This window comes from Molossus molossus, unplaced genomic scaffold, assembly GCF_014108415.1.
Source record: "Molossus molossus isolate mMolMol1 unplaced genomic scaffold, mMolMol1.p scaffold_m16_p_9, whole genome shotgun sequence".
NCBI lineage: Eukaryota > Metazoa > Chordata > Mammalia > Chiroptera > Molossidae > Molossus > Molossus molossus.
In genome coordinates, this window is record NW_023425403.1 from 96,483,386 (window position 1) to 96,510,445 (window position 27,060).

Below are 27,060 nucleotides of genomic sequence, written 5' to 3' on the forward strand. Positions count from 1 at the left end.
TCCGATGCTGCCTGTGATGGATCCAGCACTACCTGTTATGACCTATGATGTGATTTTCAGTTTGTAGCTGCCTGTGCTGGGCCTGGATTCACATGGTAGGGGCCCCAGATCTAAGGCTGGCTGCCACCAGTTCTGAGCCTGAGGCAGGTGAGCTTAAAAGACCCAAGGTACCCCAAAACCTGCCTCTGCTTTCCAGATACCTATAAGGCCCAGCTACTGAAAGAGCTCAAGGTAGCACCCAAATTATGTGAGGTAGGGTCTCAAGGAGTCACCAGGTTAGGGAGAATGGCATTCACTAGGCTAATACAGGTTCAGATTTGGTTGAAGCACTGGGCCAAGCCCTTTAGCAAAAGACTCATGGTACACTGAGGCCTAAAGCCACTCACCCATGGTCTGTATACCCTTGTGGTAGTGTGGGGTCTCAGGGAGTTATCAGTGTGGACCTAGTGGAGTCTTCCAGACTGATGCAGATTCAGTTTTGGTCGTGTGAGGTGTGGGCTCAACACAGGAAAAATGGAGCCCATTCTCCCAGCCCTCTCCCTGAAGCCACACAACTCAGTTTTTCCCTGAATGTTTCTAGTACCCTTCAAGCTTGATGGAATTCATTGAGAGTTTTTTAGGAAAGATTGCAGTGCAGGACCAGGCTGGTTGATGCTGAGAGAGCCTGGGGTTTTGCACAAGATGGATTGAGCAGTGTCTCAGGAAATTGTCAGGGTGGAGCCGGTGGAGTTCACCTGGCTAATGTAGATTCACCTTAGGCTGTGTGCAGGGAGGGCTCAACACAGGGACAGTGTGATTGTCCTTCCAGCCCTTGCCCTGAAGTCACACAACTAAGTTTCTCCCTGTATGTCTGTGGTGCCACCCCATTCCCAAGCTGCTGGCCCTTCATGGAGCCCAAGGTGAGTGCTCTGCTAGCGAGTGAGGGTTTGTGCATTGGCCCTTAAGAGGACACCTGAGTTTCCAGCAGCCTCCATCTCATCCAGCGGGATGCAATCCCTGCTGATTTTCACAGGTGTTATGTGAGCTATTCTTCTGGCACTGGTGTTCCGGGATAGGGACCTGATGTGGGGCTGAGACCCCTTGCTCCTAAGGAGAGAACTGTGCAGCTGAAATATCCCTTCTCAACCACCACATGTGGATGTGGGGCCAACCTGTTTTATGTCTCCACCCAGCCTACCAGTCTCGATGAGGCTTCATTATATCTTTAGTTATAGATTTTGGTTTAGCTATTGTTCAGATGATTATCCAGATTGATTGTTCTATCCTTTGGTTGTAATTTTGATGTGGTCATGGGAGAAGGTGAGTGCAGCATCCACCTACTCTGCCATCTTAACCAGAACCCAAAAGACCCTTGATTTCTAAAGTACCTTTTAAGTTTTGCTTTTAAATTCAGACATAAATTTATTTTGTACAAGCTGTGCTAACACTATAGTTTTTAATTTTTCATTTCTTTACCAATTAAATGCTTCTTGCCACTGACTTTAAGATTCTAGCTTGGAGAAATCATTTGAGTAAAGAAAAAAATGTTAACTCCTATTAATACTAAGGTTTTGTATTTCAGGTCTGACTACAGCCACGTGTCCTCCACCAGCAGTAAGTATGGTTTAAATGTCTTTAGGCATTGTCTTCACAGTCCCTCTGGGGTCAGTCCCATCTATGCATGTAGAGAAGCCCATCTACGTGACCCATGCTTTAATAGTAAGACTCACCAAAGGTATCCTTGCCCAAGAATATGAGATCCATCCTCTAGCTCTGGAAGTGGAGGCTTTCCCTGGAGAATTTGATTTACCCGATTCAGGACTAGATATGTCATCACTTCCCCTGTGGAAATTCAGCCTGGAGGAACCAGATCAGGTTTTCCTGGCTTCTAAAACACCTTCTCTGAAGACTCTAAGGTAACACATTCATTCAACAAACATTTATCAAATACCTGCTGTCCAAAGACTAATAGCTCAGAGCACATTAATTGGCCCCAACTCATCTTTTGGGCAAATTCACTCAGATATCATAGCTAATTATTATATTTGGTTAAAAAAAATGATTGGGACTATGTTTATAAACCCACTCTGAGTATAGAAAAATGTGTCTGTGTATTAAATTTTAAATTGCAAGTGTGAATCTATTCATGAGAAATTAGGCCTTGATTAACTTACAGTGATTAAGATCATTGTATAAATGACTAAAATAATTCAGACTGATTAAACACTTATTTTAAAATAAAATAAAATGTCTTATGATAAAGTCCTGATTTTTTTTTAATCAGGACAGAACAATTCAGTATTTACTATTCTGTAAACTCTCAATTCTAAATAGTTCCCAATTGGAAAGACACTTAATTGAGTTCTTCTTTTTACTGATGTTCTTGCTTAGCTTTCCTTTGCAATAAGAGACTGTGCAGAAAGCTGTGTATCTGACATTGTAATTTAGTGTCAAATTATATATATATTTTAATGTATCTTTATTGTTGAAAGTATTATAGATGTCCCCCCTTTTTGACCACCCAGCCCTTGGCCCACCCCAGGCCTTCACTACAGTATTGTCTGTGCCCATGCATTATGCATGTATGCATATGTGTTCTGTAGTTAATCTCTTCCCTCCCCCTCCCCTAATTATATTTAGTTATTAGCTTAGCTACAAGAAGTAATTTCTGGTTATTTCAGCCAACTAGAGACTCAATATTGCCCCGTAGTTATTAAGAACCATTAGTAATAATGAGAATAATGCTCCAGTGACTTGCATTTGCTTCCTGAAGATTTTGCATTCCTTAAATCAGAGTATGCTCTCTTGAACTCACTCTCTGTGCCACCATTTTCATGGAGCTCAGTTTTGCCCAGAGGCTATATGTTTTTAAAGGATGATTTGTATTAAACACTTACCCAAAGCCTTTTCTCAATTTGTAGCTCTCAAATCAGTCCTCTGGGTCACAACAAAGCACCTCTCTTTTTAGGGAAACAGGTAATTTGGTTTGGGGTGTTTTCCTCTCCATTATTTTAATTGCAATCTCTGAATTGGAATTTCTCTTAGTGCAACTGGGATCAATAGCCTTTTATTGCTCTTTCCTTTCTCTTTAAATATTTGGTAATTTCTGTCTCACTCTTCAATGTCAGAGTTTCTTGGCATTGGATATGTAATGAGTGAGGATATATATTTATATGCATTTCATATTTCAGTTAGGAAATGTATTTGACTATAAATAATAGAGAAAAATAAAGACTCAAACACATAGAGGTTTGTTTTTCTCTAACATTAAAAAAAAAAAAAAAAGGTCCAGAGGAGATAGTGCAGGTGTGGTGTAGAAACTTTTTCAATCATTCTTCTACACCATCCTCGACTTTTGGCTTCCATCATTAGGGTTGCCTCAGAGTCACAAAATGGCTGCCTCCAGCATAGCCATCACATCCTTGTCCTTGGCACGAAGAAGGGGTGAGTGAATACAGAGGGGCTCCTGGCTGTCTTTGCCCAGTGTGTTGCCTGGCCTGCATATCCTCCCAGCCAGGAACATAAATCCTGGCCACACCCATACTCAGGAGAAGGCCCCTTAAGCAGTCGGTGAAAGATAACAAAGTGGACCCTTCCTGGAAAAATAAATGAATAATTTTTAAGCCTAGAGTTTTAAATCTATCCTTTAAAACTTAAGTTCAATAGCAATACAATAATAAGTATTTTCCAAGTACATTTAAAACAGCATTTCTCACCCTGGCCTGTGTGGCTCAGTTGGTTGGAACATCGTCTCATACACCAAAAGTTCATGGGTTCAATTCTCTGTCAGGGCTCATACCTAGGTTGTGGGTTCAGTCTCTAGTTGGGGAACGTATGAGAGGAAACCAATCAATGTTTCTCTCTCACTCTCTCTTTCTCTCTCTGAAAATCAGTAAGCACACATAGCATTTCTCCACAAACTGTATAATCACACTCAGAGGACTGAGAAGAGGAAAAGTTAATATGTTTCAGGATAGTGTCTATCCTGAAAGATTCAATTCCGGGTCACTCTCCCTTCACAGCTGACTCGGTGCCTGTGCCCTCCGTGTGACCAGTTCCCACTCGTCAGTCCTGGGAGCAACTCCTGTATCTCACTGTCATTCCACTGTCTTCAGTCAGCCTCTCTCTACTCAATGGCTTGTTTCTGAATGATTCTTGACTCCTGATTGGGATTTGAGCATTGGTTCTAACCATTCATGTTAAGAAATGGATTTTTCCATGTCTGAAAGTGGTTCTTATTCAACATTCATGTGATGTTCCTTTGCCCATTTGTTCCTGCGTTCACAGGAACATACATGCTTCCTTGGGGAGAGCTAGGGTTAGAGTCTGTGTGTCCACAGTTGGTTTTCGTGCTTACCAACATTGTTGAGAAAGTTTCCTCCAAGAACACCAGTTATTCTGCTTAGTCGTCTTTTCCTCTGAATGCAGGGTGCTGCCTGCCCGTGGTGGGAAAAGGAGAGAGTTCATCACCAAGACAAATTATACAGGCAGTGGTGTAGGATTTAGGTGTCCTAGGTCTTAGTCCTGGTTCCACCCTGAATGAGCAGAGTACTCTCAGACAAGTTAGTTACCTTCTCTGGACATGTGTTTTCTCCTGTGGAATGAGGCTGGAGGGCCTCAAAGGACCTTTTCAGAAGCTCTGGGATGCGAAGATGTGAATGTCTTAGAAACTCCTCTAAACAGAGAGAAGGAAGGAAGGAAAGAAGAAGGAGTCAAGAATTGAGGCATCTGTACCATTTTTCTTTGTCCCTGAATAGAGTCTGGAGGATGCACCCTTAGCATTAATTTCAAAGCAAGGGCTGTTCAGATTCAGCCTGAGCTTCTGTACTGTGAGCTGCCTATAGATTGTGTGGCAGTAGAGACATTGTGTGAGGGATAGTGGCTGCTTTTTAACCCCCCTCCCCTAGAAAAAATGGACAAGGTACGAGTCAGAGGAGGGCACATGGAGAGCTGGGCCTCCTATTTTTCCTCAACCTCATGGATCATAGAATTACATGTCTACTGACTGTGTCTGATTTCACTTTCAACTGGGGGTTTGGGGGATTGGCTCAGGGGGCTTCTTTAATGGGTGGTTTGGTTTAGTATGGGTGAATTTTTTTCTAGTTGCAACTGGTCCATTGGCCTTTTTAGATAGATGAGGCAGACAGGCTTTTCCTCTATGCTTTCTGCAAAGCTAAACACAGGTAGCCCTCAGAAGATCTCAATAAATCATACTTCCCAAGGATAACGAATTTAATTTAAACTCAGAATATTAGGTTGTTTGTCCAGAATTCTGGTAAGAAGATCATCAAGGCACTATGTACAATTTGCATTCTTAAGTAATTTAAGTAAAAAGAGGAACTTTTATAAACAGGATTTAAACACACACACACACACACACACACACACACGATAATTATGCCAGGGGGGGAATCAACGGTGCCACGTAATGCTAATGAAACTACCATCACGTATTACTATTACACTTTTATATTATACTTCTAATTATCACTATTATACTTTATATTCAAATAAACATTATAATCATACTTGGAGAACTACTCTTGACGATGTTGGGAGCTTTGAAATGGCATTTCTAGGACAGTGTGACATTTCTTGAGGCTCTCTTGCCCCAGAATGATGCAGTAGGAAGTGGTCGAAGAATGAACTAGTTCTCTCTTTGCCTTTCTGATTTGTGCCCTAAAACTGTTCCATCTCGAAACTCGGGTTTAGCCATTAATTGTACCTGGCCTTTATGAACTGCAGGAACAGCGGGAACACCTTACAGTTTTGTACCCCTTCAAGCCACAAAGGATGAAAGGTCCATTAAATGACAGAGGGCCCTTGCAGTGCGCGAGGAATTCTCCCAGTCTGAATTGTGGAGAAATGGCCATGAACAGTGTGTTCTGCTGATTTGATTTCTGGAGCAAGTAGCAAGCTGTGCAAAAAAGACACACATCATGGGTGGGTGGAGTCTCTGAATCTTCTTCAACCTACCCAGGCTCAGATTCCTGCCTTCCTGTTTGTTTGTTTGTTTGTTTGTTTGTTTGTTCGTTCGTTCTTGGAGGAAAGTTGGCTGTTGGGGGGTTTGAGGGTGCTCAGGAACTCTTGGTGGGACGGGCCTGCTACCTCTTCACCGCCGTGGGCTTCTAGCAGCGCAGGACGGCGCTGGCCCTGCGGATGGCTGCCAAGCACAGGCCGGGTGGTGCTTGTCCTTGCGCGTCCTGTGCCGGATGCTGCCAGGGTGGCCCCGGCGCTCCTGTAGACGGTGCTCCGCACCTGGGAGGAAGCCAGATTTCACTGGCCCATCTGAGCCTCATGACATCTGCCCGCCTTTGCGGTGGCGCTAGCTCCACGCCCACCGCCTTTCGGGGAAGAGTTGCGGACCTTCAGGTGGTTGGACTCGGTGCTGCACGTCTGCATGTTCCTCTTGACCAGGACGCTGGAGCAGTTCCCACCGACCGTCCCCCGCAGGAGGGCGGCCGGCCTGCCCCGCTCGCATCGCCTGCTTTCCCCTAGCTTTCTTGTCCTCCTCGCCCTGTCCTTCCAGTGAACAGGCGTTCTCCCTGCTGGCCCCGAGCTTCCACAGGCCTTAAGTCCAGTGCAATTCTGTCCCCTCAGCCTTCTTGGGGTCTGTGACCTGCCCTTGAGGGCCGCCCGGATTGGCCCAGCCGAACCAACTCTCACGGCAAGAAAAAGGGGTCAGGTGGATCGCAGGTGTTTTTCAAATAGGAAGTCGGGTGGCCTAGTTAATTGCAAGGCCCTGGTCGGAGCCACTATGAGGGCTTGTCAGTTCTGCCTTGCTGTCTGTCTGGAAGGACAGACATCTCATTGTCCCCTGAGGCTGCCTTTTTAACACGCGGATCTTTCCACATAAATGCTGTCTTCTCCATTTCATTTCTCAGTGGCTGCCTCATCTCCTTGCAGTTTCAGGATACTGAAGCAAAGCATGTTTTGGTTTTGTCTTTGTCCACATCTGTGCCTCCCCTCAGCATGGAGGGAAAGATAAGCCCATTTTGATTTAATTTACAGACAAATGTAAGGAGCTTTAAAAGCAACACATTGAAAAGATATGATTACATACGGACGAAGTCATAACTGGTGGGGAATATTTGAATATATATGATCTGTGTCTCAATATCTAAGATCTAAATTCAGATTTGGGATAATGAAATATTCATTATTTTCTTCCTGTTTTTGTTAGAGATGATAACTTATTGACAGATTTTGTTCATTATAAAGTCAGTTTTTATCACATTACTGAAAAGGGAAAATCAGTATTTTGGAAGAGGTGGTGGTAGGCAACTTAACTTTGATCCACTTGTAAATTTCATAGTTTGTACTTTTTTATTCTGTGTACAATACCTTCCCCATTATGATTTTCAGAGAAAATACTCTCTCAGAGTCTTATTCCATAAGATCTAGGCAAAACTCAAATCTATTTATTATTTCCTATGAAGAACAATTTTAGCCATTGAGCATGCCTAATTTTGTAATTAGCACATAGTTAGCAAATTAGAGTATAGCCTTTTAGATGAAGTTAATTATGAATAGTATATGGTCTTTAGGGACAGACCAGACTAGTATTTTCAGTATGTCAGTTCAGGCCCATCACTACTTTTATTTTCTACTTCCTCCATTTTCAAAGGGCTTATTAGTAATACTAATGATGTTGTTTGATATACTATTGTAAGCCAACAGTCAACATACAGCAAATCAAAGCATCCAGGAAATGGTATGCTTATTTACAAATGAAGGAAAATTAAGATTTTGAATTTCCACTCTACTCAAGTGTGCAACTTCCAGGAAATGAGCCCCAAATAAGAACTAGTTCATTTTTATTAAGTTTAAGACCATGTTCTGGTGCAACAGTCATGTTCGTATGCAGAACTGATCTCTAAGGAGATTCGGGGTGAGCTGTGGCACAGCTGGAACGACTCTGCAACCCTAGACAGGCTCCTCAGGAGTGGCCTTGTGTCGGATGATGGTGTCGCTGAGAACAAGGACCTTCTTGATGAGCGGCCATAGCTGCAGAGATCAGTCACAAACCACTAAGATGCTGTAGATGTGGACAGATCAGTCTGACTTCCTGGTTCGACGTGTCCTCCTTTGTGACGCCGCCTTCCAGAGTGACTGTAGGAGTAAAGCTTTCACTCAGAAGTACCTTTCCCGTTCCCTGGCAGGGCTTCTGGTACACCTACAGCTGCGGCTCCTGAACTGTGTGGGAAAGAACCTTTAAGGCTGCTTCCTCCTTCTTGGAATGCACTGGCCTCCCTCCAGCTCGCCCTAACTATGGAGAGAGGGCCCTGTTGCCAGTGGCTCTTCCCATGAAGCTTTCTGTGGCAAGTATGGCTTCAGGTTTGAGACTGAGGTTCCTGAACCTTTCTCTGAATGGCTGGAGCCATTTAGCATGTAGCTGGTAGGAGACACTAATAGAAAGTTCTGAGTGTGTCATTTGGGTAGGTCTGGGGCTTCAGCCACTCAGGCGGAGGTTTAGTCACAGGCTGAGAACCATGCAATGCCAGCTGGTGTATGTCGGGGTATCTGCTCACCTCACATTTTAGCAGCTGCCCAGAGAAGGTACTCTCAGCCTGGTAGAGCACATAAAGTTGCTACTGGAAAATGCTACTCAGAGTGTGGTCCAGGGGCCACTCCATGGGCATCCCCTGGAGCCTGTTAGAAATGCAGGATCCAGGCCCTGCCCGAAACTTCCTGAGTCAGGTGAACTGGTGCTGCAGTTCTGAGGAGTAAGATTGCTCCTAAATCATACCTAGTAGATGTGATTTATCCAGATTTCTTACTTTTAGAGTCTGGTTTTTAATGGTGTAATTCGTAAGCTGTGGGATTTTGATAATGTCTAGAGGAGAACATTTTTTACTTGATAAATGTTCAAACTATTCTACTACTAATTTAAAAGAAGAAAATTGTGTTCATCCTGTAGGAGTGCCTTATTTTAAAACAGGGATTTTTGTCCTTCATCAGGCAAACTAGCGGAATTCGTTCGTTTGTTGTTTGTGTTGGGGAAGCAGGGGTCAGCCTGTCTCAAGGTCATGGAAGCAGCAGATGAAACCGGGGGTGGATGAACGACGGAGCTGGAAGTGCGCGTGCGCTGAGGCTGCTGCTCCGTGGTTTGGGTTTATACGTTCAGGACCCTCTGAATGGGAACCTGAAAAACTAGACAATATTACTGTTTCATAGTTGGTAAGAGAGAAGTGATAGCCAAAGATATGCATCAGGAAATCAAAGGCTAAGGAAGTATACACATGGACAACTCCCGGGATGCTTTGCTACACTGGCATCTGTTTTCAGAAAAATACAGTGTAGTCCTTCTGGCTTCAAAGATAAGTTTTAATTGTGTGACTTAAACTTACATAGACGGTGTCGATTTCTATCCGGGACATAAAAGGCGGATTTCTCATAGCGTATTTCCCCTGAGAAGCCGAAGTGACAGTCTCCCAGGGTTGTCAGGCCCCCAAGGAGGGACGAGGCGAGAAGCTGCCACTGCACATTCCCCCAGCGTGCCAGGTGCTTTTCTCAATTTCAAGAAATTATTACTGTCCAAACAATATGTAGTCATTGTAGACAAATCAGAAAATACAGATTAGCAAAAAGAAGAAAACTCAGAATCCTACCATCCAGAAAGAACCAGTAGTTATAATTTGGTGTCTGCCCTGGCCGGTTTGGCTCAGCGGTTAGAGCGTCCACCTGCGGTCTGGAGAGACCCGGGTTCGGTTCCCGCTAAGGGCATGTACCTCGGTTGCAGTTTGTCCCCGGCCCTGGTTGGGTTGTGTGGGTGGCAGCCACTCGATGTGTCCCTTCACATCAATGTTTCTCTCTCTCTCTTCCTCTCTCTCCCTCCCACTCTGTCTGTACAAAAAAAAAATGGAAAAATGTCCTCGGATGAGGAAAAATAAATAAATAAATAAATAAATAAATATTCTAATATGTTTAAAAAAAAAAAAAAAAAAGAACCAGTAGTTATAATTTGGTGTCTGCCTTTACAGGGTTTTTCCCTGAGTATATATAGTCCAATAGATATATATTACTACCCACATATGGTATTATAAAGTTTTGTAGTCTAATGCTCTCTTTTCCCACTAAGTATAGTGTATTCCACTGAGATATTTCTGCTCCGTACTTGATTAACCAAGGCCTATTATTGGCCTGTAGCTTCTGTTCACTTTTCCCGTTATAAACAGCATTGCCAGGAATATTTTTGTACAGAGTCTTTGTACATATCCTTCATCATTTCCGTAGGATAAATTCCTACAAGTAGAATTGCGGAGGTAAAACGCATATTTACTTGTGAAGCTTCTGATCCTAAGGCCAGGTTACGCCCAAAGGTGGGTTTCCTGCTCCCACGGCCCCGGCGAGCGCGCCGGGGTCTCGTGACTGGTCGTTCTTATGAACAAAACTAGAAATGTATGGATGCACACACACAATAACCATGGGCACAAGTGCTCTGAAGACTAGTTTATAAACAGGGAGAACCTCGGCTTTCGAGGCCGGAAAGGCGGAGTTCTTTCTGCGGCTCCCGCTGGGAGACGGTACTGATTACCCTCCCGCTCTGACCCCGGGGCAGCGCCCGCCACAGGGAAGACGTGGGCGCTGCGCAGGGACCAGAAAGCGTTCACCTCCCCAGAGACGATGTCTGCCTTTTCTTCAGCATCGAGATTGTTGCTGAATATTGTCTGAGGGGTAACACTTTGGAGGTGTTGGGGGGCTGTTGTGCAAAACGCCAGTCATATCCACTAAAGGTTAAAATATTCAGAATAGACTAGGAAGTGAAGAGGATTCCTTCTTTGTAAATTTTCTCTCCTTCCTCTGCATTTATAAACTTCTATTTATACACTACTCTGCTCATAGAAGGGAAGGAATATTCTATTTGTTCTCGCTCCCACTTTTATTTTTATCTCATCCTGACATCTGACAAAAAGGCAGTGGAGCTGAGCCTCCACCAGCACTTGGAAGACTGACTTTCCTTCTCTGTGACAAGAATGGTTGTGAGAGATCTTTCCTTTGCCTGCTGTCGGGAGACTCGGGCTTCCTCTGTGCTTCCACATTTAACATTTCAGGTTTGGACATAGTTTGGCTACAGTGTGTGGGGATCACAGATAACCTAGACTCGGTTGAAAGTCTTTCTATGGGATGGCATGCATAAGCGATCAGCATCATTGGACTAGAACACTTTCTGCTTCTGCTAAAAACTCTGTAAGAACCCCTTTGTAGTAAGTATGAATTTTCACAGTCACATGATCAGGTATAAAAGTGGAACTGCTACATTTCTCTGTAATTGAGCTGAACTTCAGTGTTGAGCAGTCCTCCCCCCCCCCCCCCGCAATGGGAGGCCCGGGGCCGCTCTGCTCTGGGGTTCCAGGGCTGTGGGGGCTGTGGGGTCAGCACAGATACCAGTACATAACCCTTTCTCGGAAACCTCTGGCATCCAGACTTCCGTCAGGTCCCTTCCATCTTCTCCTTTCACCAGAAGCCCCGAATGGACACCCCCGAGCTGGAAGAGCCATCCTTGCAGCATCACACGTGCTTCTGCACTGATTCACCGTGAGCCCTCTGCTCCGGGATTTGGGCCTTCTTGGCTCAGAAACCTTTTCTGACTCCCAAACCCAGGCCTTGCAATAGAGAGCCTTCAAGGCCATTTCCTCCACTATGATTTGAAAATATGTATACATTCAGAAACTTGATTGATGGCTCTATCTGCCCCCAGCCTCCCTGAAACAATAAACAGCCCCGACTCTGCAGGTGGAGGGCCACAGGCAATAAGAAAATTGTGGGAAAGAGAAACTGGTTATTACCTCGGAAATTCATCTACTACATCATTTAGAACTTAGCAGCTCCTGTCTTATGTTCTTCTATTTCTCAAGTGTGAACATCTTGCTTCCTCAGCCCTCAGCTGGGTTGTGAGCTGTGGAGGGGACCATGTCTCGTCCTGCTTTGCAGTCCTTGGGGCTGTTAGCAGGAGCAGGCATTCCAGAGCGAGGGGCAGCCGAGGTGCAAGCGGAGAGCCCCACACTGGGAGTTGGAAGGTGTTCGTTCTCTTTCTAGACCTGCTGCTAACTGGTCAGTGTGCCTGACCTCCTCTGTAAAATGAGGAGGCTGGACTCAGTGCCTCACCCGCTTTTGATTTCCTAGTCATGTTTGGTAAGCTTGTTCTTCACATAGTCTGCATGGGACATGTAGTCTAAGGAAACATGGAAACAAGGACCAGGGACATATCAGTGTCATATTCAAATTGGCAAAGTATTTGAATATGTTATTGAATTTTAGCCCACCCCCCAAGAAATTAGCCCATAAGCTCGTTCCTCCAATGCTAGTTCGATCATGAACACTGATTTTTCTACTGTGCATTCCAGATATATTTTATAAGCACATGTGTGGTGTTTTTTCCTGAGAGTTGTAATAGTAAGTTATTGTTCATCTGATTTCTCAACATCCTGCCAGAATAAATCCCATTTTAAAATGTCATTTAAAATTACTGTCATTGTGAGGATTCTCCTGCTAGCTCTAGTGTCGAACTAAAAAGTCTGGAGTTCCTTGATGAGCAAATCCTTGGGATAGGTTTTGGCCAACATCTTCCTCTTTTGTCTGTTTTGCTTTGATAAAGGTACTTTACTTCTCGAAACAAGATGGATATTCTAATACTGTTGTTTGCAAGCCCTGCTGCCTTGTGTCCAAATCTGCTGGTTTTATTGAAGTCCTGGCTTTCTGAGGGTGCTTTGCTACTGATGAAAATGACAAGACATAATGTGATTTAGAAAGATGGAGAATTGCTGAGTAGAAGAAAGGATTCTGTGTGAAATTAGATACTTCAGTCATTTTGAACCCTTTAGCTTTTATACACAAAGGGTCTCAGAACTTTCCGAAGCACTGGACATTGTGTGTCAGACTGTGCTACCATCTCACTGACTTTCAAACCCATTACAGTCCTAAAGACCTACATATCTATGCTATGTGTGTTTACATGTTTTTAGCTGCATTTGTACCTTCTCAGACTAATTACCTACCAACCTCCTGGTCCTCTCCCGTGATTCAGGTCCCACTGCCGGGGTTTAAAATGTCTTTGTCACTGCTCTCTGGTTAGTGTCTGGCCTTTGCTTCCTTCCCCTCCTCTTCCCACCAGCGTTTTGTTTCAGAATGAAGCTTGGAAATATATTTAAAGTCAAATGAATGTCTCATTTCCAAGTGAAAAAAATGCAGGTATCTGACATGTCTGCCTTCCTTTCCATATTATTTTTTCTTAAGAATGTCCTGGTTCCAGACTGAGCTCAAACACCTCCAGCTCCCTGGCATTGTCTCCGCAGTGCTGAGGATAGTTGAGAGGGTGGTCCAGTAGCCACAGTTATAACAAAGCCATGCTTCTTCCGAGAGCTGGAGGAGGGAGAAGAGCAGGAAGAGTCCATATTCTTCTCCTCGGTCACATGAAAATACAGGTTTGGGTCTAACCATTTCATCTATATTCCATATATTCCATTCTTCAATGAGAGAAAAGTTCTGTGAATTCAGGCTGGGAGAGGAGAACCTTATTTTCTACCTGATGAGCACAGTTTGGATTCCTCACGTTAAAAAATCGGTATGTCTCCCAGCAGGGGCGGCTTGGTGGTTGAGCGTTGACCCATGCACCAAGAGGTCACAGGTTCGATTCCCGGTCAGGGCACATGCCCAGGTTGTGGCCCTGATCCCCAGTGGGAGGCATGCAGGAGGCGGCCAATCGATGTTCTTTCTCATTGATGTTTCTATCTCTCTCCCTTTCCCTTCCTCTTTCTAAAATCAATCAAAAACAAAATTTAAGAAAAAAGATGTGTCACCTCATTGCCCCAAGATTCTCACTGCCTCCACCCTGCACTGACTTTGACCTCAGGCTGGAGCTGGTGTGGGACCAGCCCTGCCTCTTTTACAGTCCTAAGTTGCAGGCCAACCAAAGACCTTGTTGAAGTCATAAAATTGCTAAGAACTGAGAAAGTCTGAGATTTTATCTTAAGGATTGGCAAGGACAATGGGAAATGATTCATTTTCTTTTCCCCACCAACCCAGAGGTTCAAGAAGCTGGCTTTAAAGAACAAAACCACACAGAAAGTGATGAAGGAAGATTATTTATTGCATTCCAGGGATAGACTCAGGGAGAATTTGGGAGCCTCTTTCAGAGAGCATTTATTTTGGGCATTCTGGAAAGACTAGGCAGCTTCATGGGGGAGGCTGGCCCTCCTACAGCACTTCACAAAGCAGTGGGTTTGTGTTCACTGTCATTCTGAGGCCTCTTTCCCTCCTGCTTTCTAACCTAATCATTCCTCACTGTCAGCCTATGCCCTGGGCATGTGTTTGTAGCACACCTGATCTTCTACCATCTCACCTGGGTTCACTGCCACTGGATCACGTGGGTCAGGCTGGCAGACCAGGTATCCAAGCCTCTGAACTGTTCAGTGCTATAGAGTGGGGCTTTATAAATGCAAACGGGTTTATTCAACCTCTAAGGAGTTTATTAGTCCTAATGCATATGAGCTTCGAGGGTCTCAAGCCAGGCTATAGGGCCAAATTCCCCAAAGCAAGCAGCCTGCAGCGGCTGGGGGTGCCCTTGTTCAGACTGTTAGCTTCCTTAGGGGACTTGGGAGCAGTAAACGTGCAGACGGTACTTATGGCTCTGGAATTCTCTTGGGAGTCTATTCAGTTGATGGTAAATGGCTACGGCTGCTGCCTGGGAAATCTTATTATACCCACATTGAACATGGGTCTGTTCAGTGAAGTGTCTCTTGCACTTAGCTCCCTACTTCATTTTATATATTTCTTTGTTTGTTGTCCATCTCCCCCACTAGATTATAAGTTTTAGGAAGGCAGAGATTCTTTTATTCTTCACTGAATCCTACAGTGCCCAGTACATAATAGGTTCACAATAAACAGCCCTTGATTAAATAAACATTCCTTGATTAAATAAACAATTGCAACTGAATTGCAAATCATGAGTGATAAATTATGAATAAAATGATAGCAACATCAATCATTGCCCAAAAATTCTAGGAAGAGGTATCTGAGCTTGTCATATGATGTGACTTGGTGAGGCATTCCCTTTGGAATGAGAGATTTGGTCTTCAGTTAGATATGCCCACTGCTGGGAAGGAAGTGCTTTTGAGGACATCCCAGTTTGCCAGTTCTTGGAGAAAGGCCAGCCTGGCAGGCACCGGACAGCTGGAGACAGTGTTGTAGACAAGGCTGGTGCAAAGGCCCCAGACGCAAGAATGACCATGAGGGGTCCCGGGGCAGGCAGCATTGAGATGGCTTAGTGGTGGTCCAGCATCAGGACAGCAACAGGCGGAAGAACCACAGTCTCCTCCACCAGACTCAAGCTGGTCAGGCAGTGCCAGGAACTCTCCAGGAAAACAGTCAATCCGTTCACAGCTGCATCTCCTGCCCACATTGCCTGAAAGAGCTAAGTCATAGCTTCAGAACCCAGCCAAGCAGCCTGAGGTTCTGGTCAGGAAACCAACAGAATAAGTATAAGGAGGGAGGACTTGAGAGGTGAGAATGTACACTGGTCAGGAGAGAGACCCCAAATGGCCTTTGGCAAGTCAGTTAACATCTTACCTACAAATGAGGAAAACACCTTTATCATGGTGGTGTTTTAAAGATTAAATGAGATAGTATACATAAAGCTTTTATGTTTTGGGGATAGTGACTGGCAAATAGTAAGAGCTTAATACATGGTTATTGTCTAAATTATTTTCTGTTAAGTAAGAGACCGAAAAAAGGAATATATTAGAGAAGTGAAATATTAGAAAAAAATGTAACAAATACTTGTGTTGATAGTACACTTTAGCCTCATAGAAGGCCTGAACTCATGCAGTACTTAAAGTTGTTTTTGATTTACGTCCTGAAAGGAAAATCTAATTACGTATAGTCATTTGGCAAGGACTCTTTCTTGTCCTCTTGGAAAGCACGAACTAATTTGAAAGCTTTTTTCAGATTGTGTGGACAGCTCCTGTCCTCTAACCAGCCCCGAGGTCTGCCTGTCGCCTGGCTCCTCTTTGGGCTGTGCCTCGCCCTAACTGGACAGCTGCTGCCTGGAGGCCTTCGAGAGACGACGTGTAATAGATACGATAAAGGCAGAGCTATCCCACAGTCGCCGCGTCTCTGCTTCTCCAGGGAGGCAGAGAGGCTTTTCATGACAATTAATTATTCACATTTTCTCTCCTTCTCCTCAAATACTTGGTCTCCTATCTAGCTGCAGAGGCTGGTTTTGTCTGGGGCATGTGTAACCCTAGCAGCCAGTGGCGGTCTGGTACTGCATTCTGTGGCCCTCTGAGCCTATTTATTTTGGGCTCACATGCAGTTGGCCATGCTGGCGATGGTTAGGGCATACTGTGCTGCCCCTCATTCTCCTTCCTCTTCTCTGGGCAGGATTTTAGCCGCTGACGTCTCCCTGATTCTTATCGTGCAAAGAGAGGGAGCTCTGGAGTTAGGTCAATTGGCTGCACCCAGAGCTGCCCAGGCAACGGGTGCTAGAGCTGGTGCTTGGCCCAGCGCCTTTCAGCCCCACCCCCTGCCCCAAGGCTGGGCAGCTTGCCCTTTAGCAAAGCTGTGAACATTCACTCATCCGTGCAGGCTCAGTGTAGCCTTTGTTACTGCTCTCTGGGAAACCTTTGTGCAGCTGATAGAGGTGGCCCAACGCTGAGCTGACAACTCTGGCTTGGAGACTCAGAGGACCTTACCCGGGCCGCTCGCTCCCATCTGCAGGCTTGCTCTGTGTCCTTCTTCTGCTTTCTTTTCAGTTACACCCTCCTGCAGTGCAGCCTGTTTTAGTTTCCCAAGAGAGCGGTGCTCAGACATAAAGACCAGGGCATGTGCTATCGGGGAGGTGGTTTCTGGGTTATTCTTCCTCAGAAATCCAGGACCAGAAGAAAGAGATATAAATGGGTGTCGAAGACATGAAGCTATTGGCTGGCAGCTGAGAAGCCAGCCAGTTGGAAGGAGACAGGAGAACAGTAGAGAAAGGTGACGTAGTGGCCGTGTGGCCAGAGGTGGCAGGAAAGTGACAGCAGCTCATTCTGCTGTGAAATGAACATAGCAGAAAGCGAGAGCACACTTCTCTGCAGAGCTGTGGGTGAGTGTGCATGCAGTCAGATGCTGGCTGACTCGGCAGGATACTTCACCTTGTTGTGCCTCAATTTCCTGCTCTCTAAAATGGGGACAGTAATAGCACCCCCCCTCCCTTCTGGGATTGTTGTGAGGATTACATGTAGAACTCCAAGAAAGTGCCAGCCCACCCTCTGTGGCTGTCATAGAAGTATTAGCTAACAGTGTCACCGCATGTACGTGACCACACGCACGCCTTGAGCATGGGACAGGATCTTAACAGCACCACCTGCCTGCTCTGACAGCTTCTTTTCCTAAGCACTCTTTCTGCAACGTGTCCTTTTCTCCCCTCACAGAAATCATCTGCAGTTTTCTCAAGGAAATTTCATTCTCAAATTGTTCAAGGCCTTTCTGCCCCATTCCATCTTTATTGAGCATCCATTAATGTTTGGCAGGGACACCTGTCTCCACTGTGGGGAGATCAAGGCACCATGAAACAGTGAAATATGCATTTTAGATCATTAGTGGAGTTACTGACAGAAAATTTCAGTGGTTTGTATTTCACCATTTTTCTTTCTACAGCACTTCTCATAGTGGTGTTAAGAGTGTTCAATAAAACAGAAAATGGGCAGGCAAGCAGAAAGAACAAGCAAAGAAAAGAACCAGAATAATTCATAAATTGGGATTGATTTTTATTTCATTCTTTATGTTTTTAATTAATAATTTATTTTTGTTACAAATGTTTCTCCTTTTGCCCCCACTGATGCCCCCCCCACCCTGACCCCAGCTTTGTTGTCCATGTCCTTTGCTCATGCGCACATGCATATAAGTTCTGTGGTTTATCTCTCCCTCACCACCCCTTCTTCTGGGGATTGTCAGTCTGCACACCACTTCCACATCTCTGGGACTACCCCATTCCTCAGACTGTTATGTTCATTATATTCCACAGATAAGTGAGATCATATGATAATTATCTTTCTCTGTTTGGCTTGATTCGCTTAGGATAATACTTCCCAGGTCCCTCCATGTCGTCTCAAAGAATAAATGATCTTTCTTTTTTACAGCTGCATAGTACTCCTTTGTGTATATGTACCACTGCTTTTTTATCCATTCATCTACTGATGGACATTTGGGCTGTTTCCAGATCTTAGCTATTATAAACAGTGCTGCTACGAACATGGGGGTACATATATTCTTTCTGATTGGTGTTTCAGGTTTCTTACGGTATATTCTTAGAAGAGGGATCACTGAGTCAAATGGAAGTTCAATTTTTAATTTTTTGAGGTAACACCATATTGTTTTCCATAGTGGCTGCACCAGTCTGCATTCCCACCAGCAATGTACTAGAGTCCCCTTTTCTCCACACCCTCGCCAACACTTGTTGTTTGATGATTTGTTGATGGCAGCCGTTCTGACAGGTGTGAGGTGATACCTCATTGTTGTTTCAATTTGCATCTCTCTGATGATTAGTGATGATGAGCATTTCTTCATATGTCTCTTAGCCATTTGTGTATCCTGTTTAGAGAGGTGTCTATGTAGTTCCCCTGACAATTTTTAAATTGGGTTGTTTGTCTTCCTTTTGTTGAGTTGTATGAGCACTCTATATATATTGCAAATTAACCCCTTATCTGATATATCATTGGCAATTATTCTCTCCCATACAGTGGGTTGCCTTCCCATTTTGATGGTTGTTTCTTTTGCTGTGCAGAAGCTTTCGAGTTTGATGTAGTCCCATGTGTTCATTTTCTCCTTTGTTTCTGTTGCCTTAGGTGATGTATCAGTGAAAATTCTGCTGCGTATGATGTCTGAAAGTTTGTTGCCTACATTTTCTTCTAGGATTTTTGTGGATTCATGAGTCACATTTAAGTCTTTTATCCATTTTGAGTTTATTCTTGTGTATGGTGTAAGTTGATGGTCTAGTTTCAGATTTTTCTTGCATGTAGCTGTCCAATTTTCCCAACACCATTTATTAAAGAGGTTGTCTTTACTCCACTGTATGCTCTTGCCACCTTTGTCAAATATTAATTGAGCATATTGTCTTGGGTCCATTTCTGGGTTCTCTGTTCTATTCCACTGGTCTATCTGCCTGTTCTTGTGCCAGTACCAGGCTGTTTTGATTACAGTGGCTTGGTAGTATAACCTGAAATCTGGTACTGTGATCCCTCCAACTTTGGTCTTCTTTTTCAAGATTGCTGTGGCTATTTGAGGTCCTTTTTGTTTCCATATGAACTTCTGAAGTATTTGTTCTAGTTCTGTAAATATGTCATTGGTGTTTTGATGGGGATTGCATTAACCTATAGATTGCTTTGGGTAGTATGGACATTTTAATGATGTTAATTCTTCCAATCCATGAACGATGTATGTGCTTCCACTTTTTCATATCTTCATCTATTTCTTTTTTCAGTGACCTGTAGTTTTCTTCGAATAGGTCCTTTATTTCTTTGGTTAAGTTTATTCCTAGGTATCTTAATTTTTTTGTCACGATGGTAAATGGAATTGTTTTTTCGGTTTCTTTTTCTGTGAGTTCATCATTGGCATATCAGAATGCCATCGATTTCTTGATGTTAATGTTGTATCCTGCTACTTTGCCAAATTCATTGATTAAGTCTAGTAAATTTTTGGTGGAGTCTTTGGGGTTTTCTATGTATAGTATCACGTCATCTGCGAATAATGACAGTTTCACTTCCTCCTTTCTGATTTGGATCCCTTTTATTTTTTCTTCCAGTCTGATTGCTGGGGCTAAGACTTCCAGTACTATGTTAAATAAGAGTGGCGAAAGTGGGCATCCTTGTCTTGTTCCTGTTCTTAAGGGAAATGGTTTTAGTTTTTGCCCATTGAGTATGATGTTGGCTGTAGGTCTTTCATACATGGCCTTTATTATGTTGAGATATGATCCTTCTATTCCCAGATTGCTGAGCATTTTTATTAGAAATGGGAGCTGGATTTTGTCAAATGCGTTTTCAGCGTCTATTGATATGATCATATGATTTTATTTTTCATTTTTGTTTATGTGGTGTATCACATTTATTGATTTGCAAATATTGTACCAGCCTTGCATTGCTGGGATGAATCCCACTTGGTCATGGTGAATTATTTTTTTGATGTATTGCTGGATTGATTTGCTAGTATTTTGTTCAGGATTTTGGCCTCTATGTTCATAAGGAATATTGGCCTATAGTTTTCTTTCTTTGTAGTGTCTTTTTCTGGTTTGAGAATTAGAATTATGCTGGCCTCATAAAATGAGTTTGGAAGTCTTCCTTCTTCTTGAATATTTTGAAATAGTTTGAGGAAAATGGGTGTTAGTTCTTCTTTGAATGTTCCATAAAATTCCCCCTGGGCTTTTGTTTGCTGGGAGTCTTGATTACATCTTCAATTTCTTTTGTTGTTATTGGTCTTTTCAAGTTTTCTATCTTTTCCCGGTTCAGTTTTGGAAGGCTATGTGTTTCTAGAAATTTGTCCATTTCACTTAGATTGTCGAATTTGTTGCCGTATAATTGTTCATAATATTTGTTCACAATCCTTTGTATTTCTGTGGTTTCAGTTGTTACTTCTCCACTTTCAGTTCTGATTTTGTGTATTTGGGTTCTCTCACTTTGTATCTAGGTGAGTCTAGCTAAGGGTCCATCAATCTTGTTTATCTTTTCAAAGAACCAGCTCTTTGTTTCATTGATCCTTCTAATTGTTTTTTTGGTCTCCATGTCATTTATTTCTGCTCTGATCTTTACTCTTTCCTTCCTTTTACTTGCTCTGGGGTTTTCTTCTTGTTCGCTTTTAAGTTCTTTAAGTTGTGAGGTTAGATAGTCTATTAGAATTTTTTTTGTTTCTTGAGGTAGGCCTGTAGTGCTATTAACTTCCTTCTCAGAACTGCCTCGCTGCATCCCATAGATTTTGTGTTGTTGTGTCTTCATTTTCATTGGTTTCTAGGAAGTTTTTAATTTCTTCCTTGATCTCCATGGTAACCCATTCATTGTTCAATAACATGCTATTTAGCCTCCATGTTTTCAAATGCCTTTGCATGTTCTTGTGGCAATGGATTTCTAGTTTCATGCCATTGTGATGTGAGAAGATGCTTGATATGATTTCAGTCTTCTTGAACTTATAGAGACTTAGTTTGTACCCTAACATGTGGTCTATCTTTGAGAATGTCCCATATGCACTTGAGAAGAATGTGAATTCTGCAGTTTGGGGGTCATATCTATGAAATCCATTTCATCTAGTGCTTCATTTAGAGTCTGTGTTTCCTTGTTAATTTTTTGTCTAGAAGATCTATCCAGTGATGTCAGTGGGGGGTTGAAGTCTGTTGCTATGATTGTATTGCTGTTGATGTCTTCTTTGAAGTCCTCCAAAAGATTTTTAATATATGTTGGTGCTCCTATATTGGGTGCATATATGTTTACCAAGGTTATATCTTGCTGGTGGATAGATCCTTTCAATATTATGTAATGGCCTTCTTTGTCTCTAGTCATGGCCTTCATTTTGAAATCTACTTTATCAGATATGAGTATTGCTACCCCAGCTTTTTTTTTTCTTTCCATTTGCTTGAAAGATTTTTTACCATCCCTTCACTTTCAACCTATGTGAGTCTTTTGTTGTGAGGTGTGTGTCTTGTAAACAACATATATGTGAGTCATGCTTTCTTATCCAGTCAGCTACTCTGTGTCTGTTTATCAGAGCATTCAAACCATTCACATTTAAGGTGATTATTGATATGTACTTATTTATTGCCATTTTTATTGTGGTTTTATTTTTTTTCCTATTTCTTCTCATTACAGCAATCCTTTTAGCATATCCTGCAGTGCTGGTTTTGTGTTTATATATTTCCTTAGCCTTTTTTTTTTTTCTGGAAAGCTCTTTATTTGACCTTCTATTTTGTATGATAGCCTTGCTGGATAGAGTAGTCTTGGATTCATATCCTTGTTTTTCATGACCTTGATTACTTCATGCCACTCCCTTCTGGCCTGTAGTGTTTCTGTTGAGAAGTCAGCTGATAGCCTTATGGGGTTTCCTTTGTAGGTAACCTGTTGCTTATCTCTTACTGCCTTTAGGATTCTCTCTTTGTCTGTAACTTTTGAAATTTAATTACTATGTATCTTGGTGTGGGCCTGTTTGGGTTCTTTTCACTTGGGGCTCTCTGTGCTTCTTGAACTTAAATACCTTCTTTCTTCACCAAATTAGGAAAATTTTCTGTCACTGTTTCTTCAAATATATTCTCTAACCCTTGCCTATTTTCTTCTTATTCGGGGACTCCTATGATGTGAATGTTTTACATTTCCAGTTGTTCCACAGTTCCCTTAAGCTGTCTTCCTGTTTTTTAATTGTTTTTGCCCTTTTGGTTCTCTGATTGGTTGATTTTTTTCTACCCTGTCTTCTAATTCACTGATCCAGTCATCAGCTTCCTCTACTCTGCTGGGTAGTCCTTCCAATATGTTATTTATTTCTGCTATATCGTTCTTCATTTCACTTGGTTGGTTTTCAATGTTTTTATATCTTTACTCATGGTGCTGATGTCCTTACTCATGCTGTTGAGCTTCCTCAAGATCATGGCTCTGACCTCCACCTCTGATAATTTGCTTAGCTGCATTTCATTGATCTCATCTTCGATAGAGTTCTCTTGTTCTTTCATTTGGGATTTGTTTCTTTTTTTCACAGTTTTGGCTCTCTCAGTGGGTTTTGGAGCCTGCCAATTTTCCCTGTGGGTGTTGGTGTTTGGCTGTTTGTGGCTCTCTCTACTGGTTTGGATGAGCCTGTGTGGGCCCACGTTAGACACCACTGTAAAGTCTTACTTTCCTGGGTAGATTTGCATGCCTAGGTTCAGTTATCCTCTAGCTTGTTCCTGGAGGCTAGTAATCTCAGTTACTCAGTGCCTTGGAATTTATCCCTGGTGTTCTGCATAAGAGGATTTCCAGAGAGTGGGATAGATGCTGGTTGTTAATGAGCCTCAATTTTCATTTCTTTGCCTCACCTGGGAAAGGCTGAATCTCCGAGGGGTGGGGGGTGCTGCTTTTTGCCACAACTTGGGGAAGGTGCACACTGACCACCATCTTTTTTGGCTGCAACTCTGCAAAAACTCTGAGTGTCCTCCAAATCCCGGGCGTCCCCACAGAGTTCCAGCCCAGTCTGCCCTCCCTCTACTGGAGCCCCCAGGTGAGTGGCTGTGGCTATTTTTGTGCTCTGTCCTGGCTCTCTGCTCTGTGGAGAGGGCTTGGTCTTTATTCCCCAAAGTCACTGCTCATAGCTAAGACTGCTACTTTTCGGGGGCTCCCAGCCCGCCACCCTCTTTTGCCTCTGCAGATCCTACCAGTGTCCCTGGTTATATGGTCCTGTCCTGCTGCTTTTCTGTTGCTTTTTTCCGAGGATTTGTCTTTATTTTAGTTGTAATTCCCATTTGATCCTGGGAGATCATCTGCATAGCTTCTATATACTCCGTCCCCATTTTAACATCCTCTATACCTATCTTGTGTGCAGCTGGATCATACAGGCCTTTCTGGTGCCCCCGTACCCTTCAGAGCCCTGTGGTAACTGGATGGCACAGTCCTTTTGGGGACCTGGCTCTATGTCCATGTTATGGGCTGATGGGTCGCACAGGCCTCTCTGGTGCTTCAGCACCCCACAGGCCCTGTGGGTAACTAGATGGCACAGTCCCCTCTGGTGCTTCAGAACCCTGTAGGTCCTACTGGTAACTGGATCGCACAGTCCCTGCTGTGTGGCACAGGCCTCTCTGGTGCCCCTGCACCCTGCAGTTCCCATGGGCGGGCAGCTGGATCTCACTATTTTCTCTGGGGCTCAGGCTTCCCACTGCTCTTGTGAGCTACTGGACTGCACAGATCTCTGTGGAGCCCGAGGTCCCACCGCTGGCAGCTGGGGAGTGCTGCTGCCTCGTGGGGCTCAACTCCTGCTCAGCTTTTGCTGTAGTTTTTGGGGATGGGTCTCTGCTGCTGGTCTGTGCTTCTGTTGCCTGGGAATGGATGTCTGCTCCCCAGCCTCTGTTGCTGGGGGTATATCTCGACTCTGATCAGGCTGTGGGGGATGGTGCTGGGCTCCCGGCTGTCCACGGCTTCTGCGACCAGCACCTTGGGAGCTCCACTACTGTGCATCGGTCTGTGTTGACACAGAGTGTCCACTGGTCTGATGGTGCCAGGTGCGCTGGTGGATTCGGGTTACTGGGCCCTAGCTGCTCCTACTGCCTCCTCCCAGGGAAGACCCAGGATCTTCCAAAATGGTGGGACCTCCCCGGGGCGCAGGGAGAAGTGCCCTGAAGGGCCGCTCACTCCGGTAGCCGGCTGCTCCCGTCCACAGCACAGGGACCTTCTGCTCCGGGGCTCTGCACTGCTCAGGTTTGGTCATCCACCTTCACGTCCACTCACACTCTCACACACTAGTTCACTCTCTCACACACTCACCCTCCCTCCGGTCCTGCCCACCGCCATCTTCCTGGAGTTGCTTTTTAAAACCATCATGATGAATTTTCCCTGATTCAAATGAATAGGGGGGCACACACTTATGAGATCAGTGTATAAAAGTAGGAATATGGTCTAAGGATAACTGGTCCATTTTTAAACTCATCCCATCACCTCAGCAAAACACAATTGCCAACAAGACATTTCTCCTGGAAATCATTCAGACATCTCAAGCCAGTGTGGCCAAATCAGAATTTCTCATCTTTCCCCACAAACCACCCTTTTAAATATTTCTTAGCTCTGTTAAGCATCAGCATCAGACCAGTTGCTCAAGCTGGAAATATCAAGGTCTACTCCTCTTGCTTTCCTGCTCCCCACCATCAGGTCGTGTAGTTGTCACATGTGCCTCCTAAATAGCCTCTGAGTCCACACCTCTTCCATAACCCAGTGACCTGCCTGCATCTGTAACATTGCTGGGTGACAGTCACCCCCAAACAATGGCTCAAAGCAGCAGTCATCTATTTTTTCCCATGTGTTTTGGGTCAGCTCATATAGATGAAGCTTAGCTTGGTGGCTATACTATGTGTCTTAGGGTGTCTGAAGTTCGCTGATGTAGGTGGGCCCAGCTTGGTGCCTCTGCTCCACTTCTCTCTCATTCTCCTTTCTGGCATCAGTGGGTTGGCTTGAGTATGTTCTTCTCATGGAAATGTCAGAAGCACACGAAGGCAAGCCAAAACACATGTCACTTTTGTCTCTTTCTGTTGGCCAAGCTAGGCATGTGATCTAATGCAAAGTTAAAGAGTGGGGAATCACACTTAACACACTTAGTGGGAGGAACTAACTACAAAGTCTCATGGCAGAGAGCGAGGAGAAGGGCAGCATAAAGAACTGGGGCCTGTAATGCAGTCTCCTGCACTGCCAAGCCCTTGTTTTCTCTTGTCTAGACTCTTCTGTTTTCTTACTTTGCCTGTAGTTAACCTCCCCCTGACTTGATCCCAACATCCCTTTATTAAAACTTTCCATTTCCACTTATCACTTCTGAACTATTGAACTGAAGCCCTATACAACTTGGCTCTAATTCATTTTTTTTCCTGTTGTATCTGTTGCTATGTTTCAGAATTACTCACCACCCTCTTCCAATTATGCTTGTTTTTTGCAAAGCTCTGTGCCTTCATAAACAGTCTTTCCTCTTCCACAGCCATCTCTCCCACATTTGGAGGTTATCATAAGTGAAATGTTTACCTTTCAAGATCCATTCACATTGTGCCTTGGCCAGAAAGCCTTCTCAGAAGCCCTCTGGAGAAAAAGTTGCCCCTTCCTTTATCATGTGATAGTAAATTGGAATTGCACTGTGCTCATATTTATGTCATACATATTGAGGTATACATGCTCAGCTGGCAGGGGAGAAGTTTAGGTAACCCCACCCACCATTTTACTATGTGATCATGGGCGTACTAACACTTGACTGTGTTGTTACCTTAGTCATCCTTTGGTTCCAGAAGCCTCTTGAGTTCTCAGAATCTTCTTGTAGAGTGAAAGGCACAGCCTGGGTGGAAAGGGGAAGGAGGAGGGGTGTCTAGTGTTTAATGATAATTAATTAATTTATAACACAACCATGAAGCAAGCCTGTTATTTCACCTGGTATTCAATCAAAGGAACATCTCTTTGGCTGTGTTGTTGCAAGTCAATACCTTCAGTACCATATTGGAAATCCAAGGAACTTTCCAATGGTAATATTGTCTATACATAATTGTTGTTTCATGACAACTTTAGAATACCACTCCTGCCTAAGATACTGCTCTATTGTAGTTCCTATAGGCACATATCAGATTGATTTTAATTTTTTACATCTGTGTTTCCCAACTAACTCATAGAGTTCTCATTTGTGGTTTGTGGTTCTTTAGAAGACTATGCAGGCCGTGCACTGCACAGCTTTGAGGGTGCACTGTTCACACCAGAGGCTGTATAAACGGACTTCACAGAACTCAGTAGCACCAGCTTCCTTATCTCTCCAATGCCTAGTATATACTAATTGCTCAAGAAATGTGTAAATGCATGAGTAAATGAGAAAGAAAATAACAACACATTGAACTAACTATTCCCAAGTGAGATATCTAACAAAGTTGGGTTTTGATCAAACAAAATTAAAACCATGTTATTACAGGTGCATATGATAGACTGTACCTGTAACCTAACTTGAAGTGTCTTGTTTACCTACAACAAAAGGTTGTATGGCTGCTATGGCTCAATGATTGAGCATCAACCCATGTACCAAGAGGTCGCCAGCTTGATATCCTGGTCAGGGCACATGCCCAGGTTGTGAGCCAGATCCCCAGTGGAGGGCATGCAGGAGGCAGCCAATCAATGTTCTCTCTCATTGATGTTTCTATCTCTCTCTCTCTCTCTGCTTTTCCCTTCCTCTAAAATCAATAAAGAAAAAAAAATTTTTTTAATTACCTTTCATCTTGTGAACCGATTGAGATATGGTTCTGAAAGCACATCACACTTTTTTTTATCATTTATCTTTATTGTCGAAAGTATTACAGATGTACCCCATTTTATCCCCCATTGGCCCCCTCCACCCCACTCCCACCAGGCTTTCACTGCACTATGCTCTGTGTCCATGGCC

General features: G+C 43.8%; 1 protein-coding gene across 1 annotated transcript in view; it reads left to right on the forward strand.

Moving 5' to 3' along the window:
- FAM124A (family with sequence similarity 124 member A) overlaps window positions 1–27,060 on the forward strand; it is an 83,510-nt gene that overhangs the window by 25,204 nt on the left and 31,246 nt on the right. Inside the window, exon 2 of the mRNA XM_036250566.1 lies at window positions 1,562–1,593. Within this exon, the coding sequence (XP_036106459.1) occupies window positions 1,562–1,593 (32 nt within the window). The remainder of the gene's footprint in view (window positions 1–1,561; window positions 1,594–27,060) is intronic.